Source organism: Vollenhovia emeryi, unplaced genomic scaffold, assembly GCF_000949405.1.
Source record: "Vollenhovia emeryi isolate VEMERY1.0 unplaced genomic scaffold, V.emery_V1.0 DF939134.1, whole genome shotgun sequence".
Taxonomy (NCBI): domain Eukaryota; kingdom Metazoa; phylum Arthropoda; class Insecta; order Hymenoptera; family Formicidae; genus Vollenhovia; species Vollenhovia emeryi.
In genome coordinates, this window is record NW_011967232.1 from 2,736,758 (window position 1) to 2,755,356 (window position 18,599).

Genomic DNA, 18,599 nt, shown 5'->3' on the forward strand with positions numbered 1-18,599 from the left:
ATGTGCAAATTTTTCTTTTAATCACCATGTTCTCACTTAAATACCTGAATGTCCTTGTGTTCAGCCAATAATGATAAAGCATAACATAAAGCCATCGCTGTAGTATCATGACCCTAGAATCACATTCCTTATATCGACATACATCTAATTTAATGGTAAAAAGAGGTAAACTTATAAGTACATACCTCAAATACAAATGTATCAACTTCTTCTTTAATATCTGAATCAGTTAGAAGACCCTCTTCAGACGCCAGTATTAAAAGATCCAACATTGCAAGCCGCTTTTTTCGAGCTAAATTAAATTGTATAAGCATGTAAATGCTAATTTTAAAGTACAATTTTATGTGTTACTTTTCAAAAAATCTGTTAAATTAAAATTCCAATTAACGTTAAAAATATTGAATTAATTTAATTCACGATTTTGTCATATTTTGATTCATAATGTAAAAGTGATAAAATTTCAATTTCAATGCAACAATAATTTTTAATATGAGATGACGATTAAATGTAAGATGAACTTAAGACATTTAAAATAGTATTGGATTACACTACATACTTCCTTTAATTTCGGCATCATCTTCTTCTACATCATTGTTAATGTTTTTCAAGTACTGCCCATTGGTGAGTTTATGATAATTTCTTCTTTCTGCAATAATCTGTTCATACCCGACCTCAATTTTATTTTTATTGTTTGTGGAAATACTAAATACATATGTATTGGCCAACGTTTACGAATTATTTAATTATTTTCCAAATATTACAGGATTTTTACTCTTTTTTTACAATATAAAATGTCCCTAAGTATTATTAAAGCAGATAACATTTTTACGTACTTTTTCAGTAAATGTGTGCAATATTTTCAAAACTTTTGCTTGCTTTCTGCCTGTTGGCGTTAACGGAAATATCCATTTGTTGTGCAACCACGGCCTCGTTACTCTAAATCATAAAAATATTTCCCTATAACCATAATATAATTACCTATTATTATTTAAGAAATCGCAAGAAACAACATGTAATATCTGTAAAAAATTAAATTAAAAAATTAAAAACAGATATTTAAATAATATGCACGACCTTTTATTAATGTAACGTTAATCTTAATTAAAGATCTTTATATCAAAGATGGCGTTTCTTTGAGTTTTATTTCAAATCAACATTTCAAAAGTGTCGCAAGTATTACATATAACATAGTGACGTTGGAAAAATATAATAACTTCTATTTTAATTTAGACATTATTATTAAGTCATCTATTAATATAGTATCACTTGCGCTTTTGGAAGTCAAAGTTTAGTTTAGATATTCTTTATTTTAATGCAACCAATTTGACAGGTGATGTGCAGCCTACCAGACTATTGATTTGAATGATGTTTTATGTTTGACAGTTATTTATCCTTAGATGATATGTAATGTTAATTTATTAAACCATTTACAGAAAAATTTCGGTTATCTATGTATTTTTATAAATTACCTATAAACTATGAGTTGGCACATCTGATGAACTGCGTTTCGATACCGTTGCTGAAATAATCCCATTCCTTGTAAAGAGATGCCCATGGCAGTTTCTACAAAAATTTATATAATTGTAATAATCATATATTTCAAAACTACCTTGGTAAAAGTAACTTTAATTTATTAAGACATTAATAATTTTATAACAAATTTATATCATTTTTATTTATTATCTTATTCAAGACAAAACTTTCAATAAAAGTAAATAGTTGGAAATAAAATATAATACCGCATATTGCATTAAGCGTATGTTCACTAAGGAATGGTATTAAGTCTTTTACAACTGTGCCCCCTTCTTTTTTCAAAGACTTTGTCATGCTCTCACTTTCCTCGATTAAAATCTCAACAAATTTTTGCAATATGTTAAAATGGAACGTGGGAGTTAATATTTTTCTCCGTGTATGCCACTTATCTCCTAAAACAAAAAGAAGATGATACATAATTGCATAATACTATTAAGCGTGAGCACATGAGTAATTAATTCAAACGCTTGAACAAACGAACTCATTTGAAACTGTAGGCTATTGCAAGTTTTATAAAATGTTATACATATATTATACATAAGAGTAATTTTACGCTGGTAAATACAAAATGGTTACATGACTTTTTTCAGTTTGACTCAATCTACATACATCTTTCAGTTGGTCACTTTTACATCAAACATTTGGAGAAAATTCTATTTCTCTCCAATGGCACTAGAACCTATCTTTCTAGTCCTGGCTTTTTTTAATTCTAACTATTATTACAATTGAAACAATAATAACCAGTAAAATTTAAGATAAGCTTTATGAAATTTTATTAAAAGAAATTTATATACAGTGAAATACTAACATTTAAAGGTTTGACTATTTTTCGTATTAGAATTTGGCAGAAAAATTTTTGAGAATAACTGCACTTGCATTTATGTCTACATTTTAGATAGTTTTCAAAATTACTATAATGTATAATGTATAATGGAGAATTTGTATACCAGTTTTATCGTTTAAGAAAAAATTGTAATATGAATTTTTATTGTCAGTGTTAATTAAATTAAAATCCATAACGTTAGAACGGCATAATATAATAAAAGTCTATAACGCTTATATGTATACATATAAATATAATTTCACCTTCACTAGTAAGAAGACCCGTCTGTAACCAAGGTTGTAATGCGTCATATATTGTACTTTTCTGGATGTAGTTTGTGCTACTTAGTATTACCTAAAAAATTATAGAAAATGTGAAACCAAATACTGTTTAACTTGACAAGTGTAATACCGATTATTTATTTATTTATTTAAAATGTCATATTTCATTACCTCTAATATAGCGGTTATCTGAGCGTTTTTATTTGGAAAATAAATTAAATGAAAAATATTTAAATTTTTGGTAAACCTTCGGAAAACTCACCTATATGAATTAATGGATAAGAATTCCCAATTCCTATGTATTTTTGTCCTCTGAATATGAATATAAAACTTAAAAATGGCTCTCGAAAAGAAAATTGAACACTACATTTTTGGACACCGCATTATTGGACACTTTCATTTTAAATGAGTGAGATGCATAGGGATCAGACACGCACGCACGCACGCACGCACGCACGCGCGCACGAGGGATTTTGGGGTGCACGGGGGGCTTTCGGCCTCCTTTCCGCACCCTCCACGCTGCGCGCTGGTAGGGTGCGAAGACCTCACATCGTTGGTTGTCCCCCTGCAATGAGGTCCATACACACTACCGACGGGTGCGGGAAGGGGAGGCGAGGGCCCCCCTTTGTACACCCCGCGCACATGCGCGCGCGTGTGTGTGGGAGCTGGGGGGTGTGGGTGTGGGTAGGTGTTTGTGCTTTTAGCGAGAACCTGTATCTACACGTGCGTGCCTGTGCATACATGTTCTTTGTGCGATTTTTGATGTTCCTTGTCCCGAGCGCCATTTTTAAGGTTCATATTCATGTTCAGAGGACAAATATACATAGGAACTGGGTATTCTTACACATTATTTCATATAGGTGGGTTTTTTGAAGGATTATCAAATGTTTAATTTGTCAATAATCTACATACATATATAACATTTAATATTCTTGTATATATTTTATTACCTCCAGATCATCGGGATGGCGCATGGATACAAAAGACGTAAAGAATATCCATAATTTCCAAATAGAATACTGCTCAGATAAACCCGTGATGAGCTTCCAGATTTCCTCTAAAAAAGGTATATGATTCGAGTATACATATAAAGTTGAAATTAATTTTACATAATTTTACATATTTTTCACATTAATATTTATTGCGGTTTTTAACACTCATTGTCAAATACATTTGAAACAAATAAGAAAATAAATTTCATAAAAGAATATTTATAAACGTGTGTCCTTGACAATATTTTATATCATAGTTATTAACAAATACGCAATAATATTAATAGTTGCACAATGTGGAATTAATTACTTTATGAAAATGTATTAAAAATTTTAACTTACCTGATGAAGAAAATGCAAGTAGGTACATATGACCAATAAATGGATAAGCCGATGGGCCTGGTATATTATTGAGGAGTCGCCCATGTCGGCCATATCGTGCGTAAACATGAAGTGCCAAATATGCAAGAACACTGAGTAATAACAATGTAGTAAACATCCTTCTGGTAATGACCGTTTTAATCAGGTCTAGTTTTGTTCAGTCCTGTGTTCCTTTAGCCACTGGAGGTTACACATATCACAAAATATCTTATATTTGTTTGTAATTAATCTTATCGTTGTCTTAATAAACTTATCTAATTACTGTTTCAGAAATACTATAAAACATGTGCTGAAATGCATTAATTAAAAAGATATGACAACCGAATAAACGTATTCTTTCTAGATTTCCATAAAAAAGTTAATAAATTTATTACAATTGTGAAAATCTTAACAAAAATTTTTAATTGGTTTTTCTCTCTGTTAGTCTTATTTATTTACGTCGTAAAGTATTTGTTATCTAAGATGTTTCCAGAATGTTTATAATTGTTTTACGATTACATAATATTAACAATCGATTGAAATAAACCCTAACCTAACCTGTAATCATGCTTATTAAATATTTTTGTTGCTATTGTCACGAATCGACAAAAGTAATCGTTACGTCCGTTTTTTGGTCAATATATTTAAGTACTTTACCGGGGATTGGACCCAATTGCGTGAAAATGTGTTCCTTAGCCACCTTACCCTGGCGTAATTCTATTTGTAAACTGAACGTTACAAACTATTATTTTCTCACTAAGCACTCGCTAACACTCAACAAATGACTAATCTCTACATTTGACTCTCCTTTTAACTCATTTGCGTCATAAGTCGTCTTCTAATCTTATTGAACTTTCAACTCACTCACGCTCAGCTGGAACTTTTTAGGTGTACACAAAGAAATATTAAGAAATCAACTTGATAGTTGATATCAACATTTCTCATATTTATGTATAATCGCAATTCTATTTAGGAACACAGATAATAAATTGTTTTTTGAACTAAAAGATGGTAATAATTATTAAAGTAAGATATGCGTAAATCTTTTTTTCAGACATTTAATAGTCAAATTTTGTAAAATAATTAATGCCACATATTAACATTAGCATGTTCTTTGTTGGGCGTCTCACCTAAATCCAGTAATGAACTACCCTGTTCATGCTAGCAAATGTGGAATAATAATTTTATGCATTTTTATATAATAAATCGAATTATAAAAACAAGTACTGATCTATTAAAAATATCAGTACACCCAGGAAAAAGTTTTTTCGGATCACACAAATTTTCTCTTAATTTTAATGTTGCTGAACTTTTATTTAATTTCAACAAAATGACTTCTTTACCTTAACTAAAATTTTATTTGACGGAGACTGGAGTCTCTAAAAGGATTTATATCTATTTTTGCAAATCTAGCAAATATTTTAGTAGAAATATATAAAAATTTTGTACATTCACGGAAGCATGATTTGAACGTATCTCATTTATTTAACGTATATAAATTTTCTTCTTGGTAGGTTCATAAACATTCATGTTTATTTATTATGTATTAATACAAAATTTACATGTTTGGACCTAACTTGGTCATCTTCAGTAACACATTAGTTAAAAGAAACGAAAGAAGAAATTTTTAATCAATACCATCTTAAATTTACAAATATTTTCAAACAACACTGAAGTACAGATCAGTATATGTCGATATTCAACGAAACAATGGCAAATGGCCAAACAATTGTAAGCATTAAATTTAATTAAAAGTTTACATGTTACAAACATAAATATAAATTAATATTATAGAAATGTTATAAAAATATTATAAAAAATATTGTAAAAATAGTTTAACTTCATTATTCCGTGTTTGATAGCGTAGTTGAATATGTGATTCAAGATGTGCGACGAAGAACATGTTTGTATACGTGTGGAGGTCAGTATGTCAATGGGTTCTGCGATAAAAGCTAAAGAAATTACCCAGTTAAGAGATAATGAGAGACAGCAACACATACTCTTAATTATCATAGTATTCGACAAACATTTTGTATGTAATCCAGCGTTCTTAATAAAAGAATAAAAATTAGACAATCTTTTAACTGTAAGAAATTACGGTAGATTATTTTCTTAAAAAGGTTAATAAATATCTGGTTCGATAACACATGAAATTTTCCAAATTTTTCTGGGATTGTGACGATGGGGTTTTTTTCAAGTTTTGCTCACCCACGCACCCACCCACGCATTCACACTGTTCGTTTGTTTCATCGGGAACTCCTGCATTTGTGGACCGATCTTCTTGCAAACGGTCTTAAAATTTTCCAAATTTTTCGGGGGAGGCTGCTATGGGGTTTTTTTTTTATAAGTTTTGCCCACCTATACGCACCCACCCACGCAGTCACATTGTTTGTTTGTTTGACTATGAACCCCTTTTACATTTGTGGACCGATCTTCTTGCAACCGGTCTTGAAATTTTCCAAATTTTTCGGGAAAGACTGGTAAGAGGGTTTTTTGAAGTTTTGCCCACCCACGCACCCACCCACGCATTCACTCTTTTGCGCCAAGCTATCTACCACAAGGTGGTGTGAAAATGATAGCTTAGAGAAGAAAAAAAGACAAAATACCCAAAAAAATAAAAAAATTTCAAAATCAGTTTCGAGGTCTCCATGTACAGGGAGATTATGGTCCGATATTTGTGAAATCGGTACAAAATGTTGCAAATTTTTCGGAGAAGAATTTCTCGACTGAGTTTTTAAAATCTGTGACACCCTCTGGAACGCCAGTTCATCGACTTAAAATAAAAATAAGTTCTACAATTATTCTATTAAGGAATTTTAATACCAACAAAGGACTATGCAATGGCACAGGATTCATTGTTATTGATCTAAAATCTAATCTGATTGATACTTTTACTAGCCTTTGAACCCGCGCGAAGCGCGGGCGAAAAAGCTAGTTATTATATAAGCTGTGAATTATAATTTCCATTTAAACCAAGATCGATCATTTTTTTGTAATAATTAATATAACATACGTAGTTCACCTTCACGTAGCATAAAACAATTTATAAAAATGATAATGATTTATAGATATTGTACATTTCTATAAATTTACTAGTACAGCTCTTCGTCATTTTATTCGTGTAATTTTCGACAGTCAAGTCAGCACAAATACTGATTTATTTGCAAAGAATCGACATTCTGTCTTACCTGATTGTAACATGCGTACGGTTTTATAAGTAGGAAAGAAAAAGTTGAAATAATTTTCATATAAAGACGCATAAATAACTCATAAATATTTCATGTTTGTTTCGTAGAATAATTAACGTGTAGTTTATCATTCCGATTAACTGTAAGTACAACAATTTTTCTTTTGGTAAAGCGTTGTGAGTGCAACTTATTTTGACAAATTTCACATATCAAATGTAAAATAGCATGCAACAACATAATTAAGCTTGATTCAATCTTTATTATTTATTTTATGCAAGAACGTGAATATATACATTTGTAAAAGCCATTTATAACGTGTTTAACACTTGTTTAATTTTGCTACGCTGTCTTTTATGACCTCGAAACACGTACCATTGCTTCAAAGAGCTACATGTATTTTATGTTAGAGACAAATCTTTAAACCAAGTGGATAAGCAGGGCAAAACGCCAGATTAATTTGCATTCGAAGCAATTTTAAATAATAAATAAGCACTAATTGTAAGTAGAAATTGTGTACCAGCGTGGCTATTATTGCTTTTATCCCCAGCAAAGCGAATAGTTTGCCTACAACTTTTTGCAACGCACTAGGCATTAAGTTCTTAACGTTCGACCTCTCTTTAAATGTCTATTTTGAGGCGATTGGAATAAATTTTACGCGCATCGGATTAGAAGATCGCAACACCAAATCACTTTTTATTACAAGATCCTTTAAATAATCAACAGGTTCCAGATAGAACTTCTGTATTAGATGGGACATCATTGCCTTCATCTCCAGCATAGCAAATCGTTGGCCTACAATTTGATGTATTTCAAACTCATCATATAAAAAAATATGGAGAAATAGCTTACCGATACAATTACGTGGTCCAGCACTAAATGGTATGTACGAGTAAGGATGACGATTTCTAATGTTTTCAGGTAAAAATCTATCTGGATCAAATACTTCCGGATTTGGCCAAAAATTAGGATCTCTATGAACGCCATAGATATTAAGTTGCACCGCTGTTCCAGCAGGTATCAAATATGATTCTGAAAAATATTTTATAAAGATGTAATGCACAAATAATCATTAAAAACTTCGTTAAAATTTACAATGTAAACATCTATTTGAAGCAACATAAACTAAATTCATTAATTAGCATAATAGAAAAATTTATACAATAATCTTCATTCATTGATCTCATAAAAATATTTAAAAAAATTTTGTATTATAAATTATAATAGCATTTAATTAACGCAAACAATTAATTTTGGTTAAAAAATTTTTTGTGTTATTTACGAAAAGAAGAAAAATAAGTTTACTTTTAAAATATAAATACATTATAATATATTTAATAATATATAATATGCCTAAACAGGAAAGGATTAATTAGATACGTACTTAATTGTACTTCTTCATTTACAACTCGTGAAATGAAGAAAACACTAGGGTATAAACGCAACGCTTCTTTTATACATCTCTCTAAATATGATAGACCTTGCAGCGATTTCATGGTAAGTTTTCCTTGATTCTCTTGCATAACAGTATTGATTTCTCTTCTGACTCGATCCTGTATAATTATTAATAATTAAGAGAAAATTATTTACCGTGATTAATGTTTCGTTTATACGAAAGTATAAAGAGAAATTTCATAGAAATAGTATAAATTCTACATTTATTCGAAAGATATTGCGATTAATTTCTTCTAAGTACATATATTATAAATTCCCAGCAAAAACATTACAACAATGTCACAGCAATGTTGCTGCAATGTTTTGTGTCGGTTGGGTTATAAAATATTTGAAATACACGTTTATGTGTTTATATAAGTATGTTTCAAATAATTGAAGAATAGAGAACCATTTAAAGAATATATCCATTTTTTTGTATATTCATTTTAAAAAATATACGTTATACGAAAGTACATATACAGGGTGTCTGATATAAGAAGACCCCTAAGAAAAATGGTGGTAGGCTAAGTTAGACTAAGAAGAGAAGACATGTACCATTTTACAAAATTTTCTATAGTTGTCGAATAATTAATTTAAAAGTCTGGGCGAATGATAAGAATTTTGTAAAATGGTACATGACTTTTCATCTGTTAGTCTGCCTCAATCTACCACCAGTTTTTGTATGGGTCATCTTGTGTCAAACACCCTGTATACAGGGTGAGTCACAACATTTGTGCCAGAGCTCATATTGACCTATATTGATTGTTAAAATTATTGTTTCTATTACATTAAATAACTACCTTTAGTAGATAGTTTGTTGAGTTGAAAGGATTATTTAATATTTTCTTTTAATCACCATGTTCTCACTTAAGGCAAATACCTGAATGTCCTTGTGTTCAGCCAATAATGATAAAGCATAACATAGAGCCGTCGCTATAGTATCATGACCCTAGAATCACATTCCTTATATCGACATACATCTAATTCAACGGTAAAAAAAGAAGTAAACTTATAAGTACATACCTCAAATACAAATGTATCAACTTCTTCTTTAATATCTGAATCAGTTAGAAGACCCTCTTCAGACGCCAGTATTAAAAGATCCAACATTGCAAGCCGCTTTTTTCGAGCTAAATTAAATTGTATAAGCATGTAAATGCTAATTTTAAAGTACAATTTTATGTGTTACTTTTCAAAAAATCTGTTAAATTAAAATTCCAATTAACGTTACAAATATTGAATTAATTTAAATCACGATTTTGTCATATTTTGATTCATAATGTAACAGTGATAAAATTTCAATTTCAATGCAACAATAATTTTTAATATGAGATGACGATTAAATATAAGATGAACTTAAGACATTTAAAATGGTATTGGATTACACTACATACTTCCTTTAATTTCGGCATCATCTTCTTCTACATCATTGTTAATGTTTTTCAAGTATTGCCCATTGGTGAGTTTAAGATAACTTTTTCTTTCTGCAATAATCTGTTCATACCCATTAATTTTATTTTTATTGCTTGTGGAAATACTATATACATATGTATTTGCCAACGTTTACAATTTACTTCATTATTTTCCAAATATTACAGCATTTTTACTTTATTTACGAAATAAAATGTCCATAAGTATTATTAAAGCACAGAGCATTTATACATACTTTTTCAGTAAATGTGTGCAATATGTTCAAGACCTTTAATTGCTTTCTACCTGCTGGCGTTAACGAGAATATCCAATTGATGTACAACCAAGGCCTCATTAATCTAAATCATAAAAATATTTCCCTTTAACGATAATATTATAATTACCAATTATTAATTAAGAAATCGCAGAAAACAGCATGTAATAATTGTAAAAAATTTAAATAAAAAGATATTTAAAACATATGCATGACCTTTAATTAACGTAACGTTTATCTTAATTAAATATCTTTATATTAAAGGTGGCGTGTCTTTGAATTTTATTATTTTGATTTGTTTTAATTGAACTTTATAAAGTTATAAAAGTAACGTTAAAAAATATAATAATGGCTATTTTAATTTGGAAATCATTTTGTCACTATTAATGTCACACCAATTAATGTCACTTTGCTTTTGGCACTTAAAGTTTAAATAGACTTTATTTTAATGCAATCAATTTGACAGATGATGTGCAACCTACCAGATTGTTAATTTGAATGATGTTTTATGTTCGACAGTTATTTATACTTAGATGATATTTAATGTTAATTTATTTGTTAAACCATTCACAGATAAATCGCAGTTATCTATATTTATAAATTACCTATAAACTACAAGTTGGCACATCTGATGAACTGCGTTTCGATACCATTGCTGAAATGATCCCATTTCTTGTAAAGAGATGCCCATGGCAGTTTCTACAAAAATTTATATAATTGTAATGTATAATCATATATTTCAAAAATGCTATGGTAAAAGTAACTTTAATTTGTTGGGACATTAATAATTTTATAACAAATTTATATCACTTTTATTTATTATCATATTCAAGACAAAATAATCAATAAATGTAAATAATTGTAAATAAAATATAATACCGCATATTGCATTAAGCGTATGTTCACTAAGGAATGGCATTAAATCTTTTACAACTGTGCCCCCTTCTTTTTTCAAAGACTTTGTCATGCTCTCACTTTCTTCGATTAAAATCTCAACAAATTTTTGCAATATGTTAAAATGGAACGTGGGAGTTAATATTTTTCGCCGTGTATGCCACTTAGCCCCTAAAACAACAAGAAGATGATACATAAATGCATAATACTATTAAGGGTGAGCACATAATGTTTATAAACGCTACGAAAACTGTCTCTTTCTAATATAATATTAATAACTAAGTTATGCTACTTAATATTAATTTTATGTGAAATTGGTTTTTTTTGCGTACTAATTTTAAGAAATGTACAATAACATTTATTCACAAACGTATAAACAAAAATCTCATTTATAGCGTTATATCAGTGTTCTTATCATAATACCACTACTCTTGTATCGCTGTTCTTATCCCAATAGTAATGTTTTACCTTATACAGGATAAAACCTTAGTAGTGATAACCGATAGATGGTGAGACATTGGAATAAACTGAGAAGTAGAACTTATGTGACATGTTTTGTTAAAGTCGCAATAGTTACTGAGTAATTAATTCAAACGCTTGAACGAACGAACGCATTTGAAACTGTAGGCCGGAGTCGGCACGCATGCAAAAAGTTTATTTCTATACTGCGATAGACGGGGAATGAATGGCGAGCAATGAGCGACTCACAATCGTCGCTCGCCCCTTGCTAATCGGATCGTAAAAGATGTATGAAAGTAAATACTTTTACACGCGTGTCGAGTTCAGTCTATCACTCCTCATACGCTCATTCGTTCAGAAAGTTTTGTATTACTCGATTACTATTGCAAATTTTACAAAATAGTACGTACAAAAAGTAATTTCACACTGGTACATACAAAATGGGTACATCACTTTTTTGAATTTAACTCAATCTAGGTATACATTCATCTTTCAGTTGGTCACGTTTACATCAAACATTCTATGTAAATTTTAATTTTTTCCAATGACACTAGAATCTTTCTTTCTAGTCCTGACTTATTTAATTCTAATTATTATTATACAATTAGAACAATAATAACCAGAAGAAACGTATGTAATATAAACTTTAATAAACTTTAATAAAAGATATTTACAGTAAAATTTCACAAATTCAAAGGTTTGACCATTTTTCATAATAGACTGTGGCAAAATTATTTTTCAGAACAACTGCACTTGCATTTATGTCTACATCTTAGATAGTTGTCAAAATTACTAATTTATAATGAAGAATTTGTATACCAGTTTTATCATTTAAAGAAAAATTTTAATATGAACTTCATTGTCAATGTTTATTAAATTAAAATCGTAATGGTTAGAAGGGCATAATATGGTATAAAGAACTCTGTAACACTTATATGTATACATATAATTATAATTACGCTACCTCCACTAGTGAGAAGACCCGTCTGCAACCAAGGATGTAGTGCATCATATATATTACTCTTTTCGATATAGTTTGTGCTACTTAGTATTACCTAGAAAATTTTAGAAAATGTTAAATAAAATTATGTTTAACTTAAAAATTATAATACAGATTATTAATTTATTTATCTAAAATGTCTTATTTTATTATCTTTAAAATAGCGGTTTAATGAGTGTTTTTTTAAATAAACGAAAAATATTTAAATTTTTAATTTGTCAATAATACACATATAGAAAATTTAATTTTTTTTATATTCTCTATTACCTCCAGATCATCGGGATGGCGGATTGATACCACAGACGACAAGAATACCCATACTTTTAAAATAGAATACTGGTCAGTTATTTCCACGTAAGTCTTCCACAGTTCCTCTAAAAAAAAGCATGTGTTTCAAGTATACATACAAAGAACGTATTAATCAACTTAATATTTTTCATATTAATATTTACAGCCGGTTTTAACACTCATTGTCAGATATATTAGAAACAGATAAGAAAATAAATATCATAATAAAATATTTAAAAACTTATGTTCTTGAGAATATTTTGTATCATAGTTATAAACAAATACGCAATAATCTTAATAGTTGCACAATGTAGAATTACATACTTTATGGATATGTATTAAGAATTTTACCTTACCTGATGAAGAAAATGCAAATAGGTGTATATGACCAATAATTGGATAACCTGATGGGCCTGGTATATTATTGATAAGTTGTCCATCTCGCCCATATTGTACGTAAAAATAAAGTAACAAATACACAATGACACCGAGTGCTAACAATGTAGTAAACATCCTTCTTGTAATGACAGTTTTAATCAGGTCTAGTTCTGTTCAGTCCTGTGATCCTTTAACCACTGGAGATTGCACATATCACAAAATATCTTATATTTGTTTTTAATTAATCTTATCGTTTGATAAATTTATCTAAACATTGGTGGTTAAGAAATAAAGCATGTGCTGAAATGCATTAATTAAAAAGATGACAAAGTAATAGGTAAACGTATTCTTTCTAGATTTCCATTAAAAGTATATATGAATTTTATTACAGTTGTGTAAATCCTAACAGAAATGTTTAATTGGTCTTTCTCCCTGTTAATCACATTTATTTACGTCGTAAGACATTTGTTGTCTAAAATGTTTTCAGAATGTTTGTAATTCTTATGTGATTGAAAAATATTAGTTTACAATCTGTTTAAATAAACCAGTAATCATGCTCAATAAATATTTTTGTTACTATTTTCACGGATTGATAAAAGCATTCGTTACGTCCGTTTTTCGATCAACAGAGTTAAGTTCTTTACCGGGGATTGAATTCCATTGCAAAAATTAATAATGACAAAAATAGTAAAGATATTAGATTTTATTCTTTGCCCGGAAAGATAGCGCATCTTGTAAACCTCGCAAAGAGGATCTGACTTTGGAATGTTCTTATAATCTGGATAATTGATCACAAAATGGATGAAAATAAGGTTAAATTTTTCCCGACCTTGTGTTTTATAGGGGAATCCGGATTCGAATTCGCTTACTACGAGGAAAAGGGAGGTAGGGTCTTGACCAGATGTTAATGCTTTCGTAATTTGGTACTTGATGCGTTTTAGTTGAACCCGGATACCTCTCTTTTTGGGCATTATATGACTTGTCGTGGCTATTCTCTGAGAGAGAGGGAGATAGAGATTATGTTTGCTACACTTCTGGCGATCACGATAGGAGTCGTGGTAATATATGGAAGATTTTTTACGGTGTTGTAACCTTTATTTGTGTCGAATAGTGAATGTTGAATGGTGAATTTCTAAAAACCGTGCGCCGAGTATCAAATATTAACTGCTTGTGGGATTATCTGTCTTTCTCTCACCTCTCTCTCTCTCCCTCTCTGGCCCTATGGCGTTTGGGGCTTTTATTTATACCCTAAAATGGCGAGAACCTCCTCTGCTGGAGCCTCCCACCATTTGGGACTTAATCTAGTAGAAGCGAGAAGATTTATTTACAAATCTATGGTATCTAGGCCCGCAACTACGTGTCCCTTAGCCACGTTACCCTGTCGTAGTTCTATCTGTAAACAGAACGTTCTATTCGAGCGTTCAAAAAAGAAAAGTCTAGGAAACTTGTAAGATTTTTGTCCGCGACACTAGAGTTATTGGGTTATTTTGTTGCAAACTAATATTTTTTCACTAAGCACTCGCTTACACTTAACAAATGACGAAGCACTTATAATGACTCTCCTTTTAACTCGTTCCCGTCATAAGCCGTTTTATAATCGTCTGGTTGAACTTTATCATCTCACTCAAGCTGAATCGAAACTTTTTAGATCTAAATAAAGAAATATTAAAAATCATATTATCGCTGAGGATGACTAATGTAAGTATAGTCGAAACGTCCGTCTTTATTTATACTTTGTAATTTTATTCGTTGACAATATATACGTCATTTATATTATTATTTTTATTCGTTGAAAATTTATTTATTTATTTATTTATTGGTCATTATTTATAACCTAAATATAAATAAAATAATTTATAATCTAAATTTTTAGATAGTTGTGTCTCACTAGGCTATACAGGGTGTTTCAGGGTAAAGTGTCCTGTTCGCGATAATTTGAGGGGCACCGGAAGCCGCTCAGCGCTGAGCGTAGAGAGTGCGCGGAGCGTTCAAGAAAACGCTCCGCCGTCGCGCGCGGTGACGGACGAGCACAAAATAAAGATAGAAACGCGAGGGTCACACAGAACTCGATATTTATTAAACAAGGTCACGGTCGGCACACAATTAAAGATGAGGTCTAACCGATGCGGCAAGGGACCGTTCCAACGATGGAAGGCCCGCGAAACGGAGATCTTCTGAGTCCGTATGATGCTGCAAATTAGCGGCGCGGCGGGGATCTTGCCGAGCGTCGATTTAGACGCCCAAACGGATCGGACGATCTTGAGCGCGGATGACGGTATAACGCGAAGCAGCCGGACTTACGCGATCACCGGAGCACGCATCGACAGACCAGCCACTCGGCGGACAAACAATGGTTTTCGGAGCAATTATCGCGCCGGGCCTCAAGGAGAGACCGGCGTGGTACGGCACGAACAGATTTCGGTATTGCAACGGGCACTCGCGGTAGCGAAGCAGACGTCCCTTTACCGGGTACGAGAGCCGGGCGAACGGGCACTCGCGTTAGTGGAGCAAGGTACTCTCGAATCGCGCGATGATGTGCACACTTCGGATCCGCGTACGAGACTCTCCTTTGTGTCGAGCGATTTTCACGATCGTTAGAAACGGGAAGAGTTCTGATTGGTGGAACAGACATCGCGCGACCGGGTCGCCGAATCGGGTAAAGGCGCGAAAATGTATCGGAGCGCGATCAGCTGTGGATCACGTGTGCCCGCTCGCCCTCGGGAGCTCTCGAAGGAAAACATCGCGGCGCGACTCGTCGCGAACGCGCTCCGACGGAGAGCGACACTAGGCCCAACATCGGGCCAAATTTTTAATACACGCTGCTGATTTTAAACATGTCCTAACTTAAAATATGAACTTAGGACCTCAAAACAAGAAAAACCTTCCCTCTGGAGATATGTCCGTAAACGCTTTGTTTAAGAGATATTGACATCTAAACATTTTTTCATGATAAAATTTTATGAAATTGTTATCGGGTTATAATAAATAATTTAATAGTGTGCTTCAAATACTTTATTATTAAATAATATGAAAATTTTTACTTAATTATAAATTTTGTTCAAAGTGACGGCCTTGAACATTGAGACAGGCTTGACATCTGTCTTTGACGGATTTGACGGACCATTGGATTTTTTTGCTTGGGGTACTATTAAACAAAAATTCTACGAAAAGCCGGTTAATGACATTAATTCTTTACAAGGAAGAATTATTCAAGCATGTGAAACAATTACAGCTATTCAGTGCCGCTCTGCCACTGCTACCGTCAAAGACAGATGTCAAGCCTTTTTCAATGTTCAAGGCCGCCACTTTGAACAAAATTTATAATTAAGTAAAAATTTTCATATTTTTTAATAATAAAGTATTTGAAGCACACTATTAAATTATTTATTATATCCCGATAACAATTTCATTAAATTTTATAATGAAAAAATGTTTAGATGTCAATATCTCTTAAACAAAGCGTTTACGGACATGTCTCCAAAGGAAAGTTTTTCTTGTTTTGAGGTCCTAAGTTCATATTTTAAGTTAGGACACTTTACCCTGAAGCACCCTGTATAATAGTTATTGTGACAATTTTATAATTTATAGCAAGTTGGTAATAAATCGGTTCTAGCTCGTAAAAATATTGGCCTTAGGTTATTGATTATTTTTATTATTAAAAATCAATTTAACCTTTGATATCAACATTTATTCTATTTATGCTCACAATTCTTATGAGCAACACAGATAATAATGTGCGTTGAGATAAAAGGGATTAATAGTTATTAAGCTAAAATATGCGTAAATCTTTTTCTCGGCCATTTAATAGTCCAATCTCAATAAAAAATTCATGTAACATATTCACATTTTCAACCTTTGTATCAGCTGACGATGAACTTTGAATCAAAAGAAATTACATATTAATCAAATAGTTTGTATAATTTAAAGAGAAGAGTTTAGGCTTAAATTAAAATATATCGCTTGTAATAAAATTTCTTAACAGTTTCTGAATATCTTAGAACAAAGTAAGTATTGATCTACTGACCTTTACATTTACGTCTACAGATACGTTCTTTCTTGGGCGTCTCACCTAAATCAAGTAATGAACTACCCTGTTCATGCTATTAAATGTGGAATAATTGATTTTATGCATTTTTATAAATCGAATTATAAAAACAAGTCCTCAGTTATTAAAAGATATCAGTACACCCGGAAAAAGTTTCCTTCAATCAACCACATTTTCGCTGAATTTTGATGTTACTTTTATTTTATTTTAAAGAAATGACTTCTTTATTATAACCAAAATTTTATTATTGACTGAAAATAGAATCTTTAAGAGGTTTCATATCCATTTTTTAAAATCTAACAAATATTTTATTTATAAGAATTGTTTCTTAAATCTTAATTCTAGCAAGTATTTTATTAATTTATACTAGTAGAAATAAATAAAAATTTTGTAGATTCACAGAAACACGATTTGAACGTATCTCATTTATTTAAATAGTATAAATTATTTTCTGGATGTGTGAGTTTGTAAACTTTCATTTTTGTTTATCACTTAATATAAAAATTGCACGTTTGGATCTAACTTAGTCATCTACAGTAACACTTGAGTTAAAAGAAACGAAAGGAGAAATTCTTAATCAATATTATCTTGCCTTTGCAAATTACGCATTAATATTCAAATAACGATGAAGTACACATCAGTGCATGTAGATATCCGAAAATATAATGGCAAATGGTCAGCATTAAATTAAATTAAAAGTTTAACTTCCATGAATATAAATTAATATTATGGAAATAGTTAACTTCTTTATTCCATGTTTGATATGGCGTAGTTGAATATTGATTCAAGATGTGCGACGAAGAACATGTTTGTATACGTGTGGAGGTCAGTATGTCAAAGGGTATTTGGTTCTGCGATAAAAGCTAAAGTTCTGCGATAAAAGCTAAAGAAATTACCCAGTTAAGAGATAATGAGAGACAGCAATACATACTCTTAATTATCATATTATTCGACAAACATTTTGTATGTAATCCAGCGTTCTTAATAAAAGAATAAAAATTAGACAATCTTTTAACTGTAGAAGAAATTACGGTAGATTATTTTCTTAAAAAGGTTAATAAATATCCGGTTCGATAACACATGAAATTTTCCAAATTTTTCTGGGATTGTGACGATGGGGTTTTTTTTCATGTTTTGCTCACCCACGCACCCACCCACGCATTCAGTCTTTTTGTTTGTTTGACCGCGAACTCCTGCATTTGTGGACCGATCTTCTTGCAACCGGTCATGAAATTTTCCAAAC

At 31.1% G+C, this 18,599-nt stretch overlaps 1 protein-coding gene across 1 annotated transcript in view; it reads right to left on the minus strand.

Moving 5' to 3' along the window:
- The window catches only part of LOC105567836, a 19,699-nt gene extending 4,979 nt beyond the window's left edge, over positions 1–14,720 (minus strand). Inside the window, exons 1-22 of the mRNA XM_012023043.1 lie at positions 14,640–14,720; positions 13,290–13,508; positions 12,913–13,019; positions 12,610–12,700; positions 11,172–11,357; positions 10,898–10,991; positions 10,275–10,377; positions 10,003–10,102; positions 9,632–9,738; positions 9,489–9,557; positions 8,559–8,727; positions 8,027–8,206; positions 7,809–7,969; positions 3,972–4,164; positions 3,588–3,694; positions 2,620–2,710; positions 1,740–1,925; positions 1,470–1,563; positions 834–936; positions 557–656; positions 186–292; positions 45–113 (exon numbers count right to left, since the gene is read on the minus strand). Of these exons, the coding sequence (XP_011878433.1) occupies positions 45–113; positions 186–292; positions 557–656; positions 834–936; positions 1,470–1,563; positions 1,740–1,925; positions 2,620–2,710; positions 3,588–3,694; positions 3,972–4,164; positions 7,809–7,969; positions 8,027–8,206; positions 8,559–8,727; positions 9,489–9,557; positions 9,632–9,738; positions 10,003–10,102; positions 10,275–10,377; positions 10,898–10,991; positions 11,172–11,357; positions 12,610–12,700; positions 12,913–13,019; positions 13,290–13,446 (2,574 nt within the window). The 5' untranslated portion in view covers positions 13,447–13,508; positions 14,640–14,720. The remainder of the gene's footprint in view (positions 1–44; positions 114–185; positions 293–556; positions 657–833; positions 937–1,469; positions 1,564–1,739; positions 1,926–2,619; positions 2,711–3,587; positions 3,695–3,971; positions 4,165–7,808; positions 7,970–8,026; positions 8,207–8,558; positions 8,728–9,488; positions 9,558–9,631; positions 9,739–10,002; positions 10,103–10,274; positions 10,378–10,897; positions 10,992–11,171; positions 11,358–12,609; positions 12,701–12,912; positions 13,020–13,289; positions 13,509–14,639) is intronic.
- Between the last annotated feature and the right edge of the window lie 3,879 nt (positions 14,721–18,599).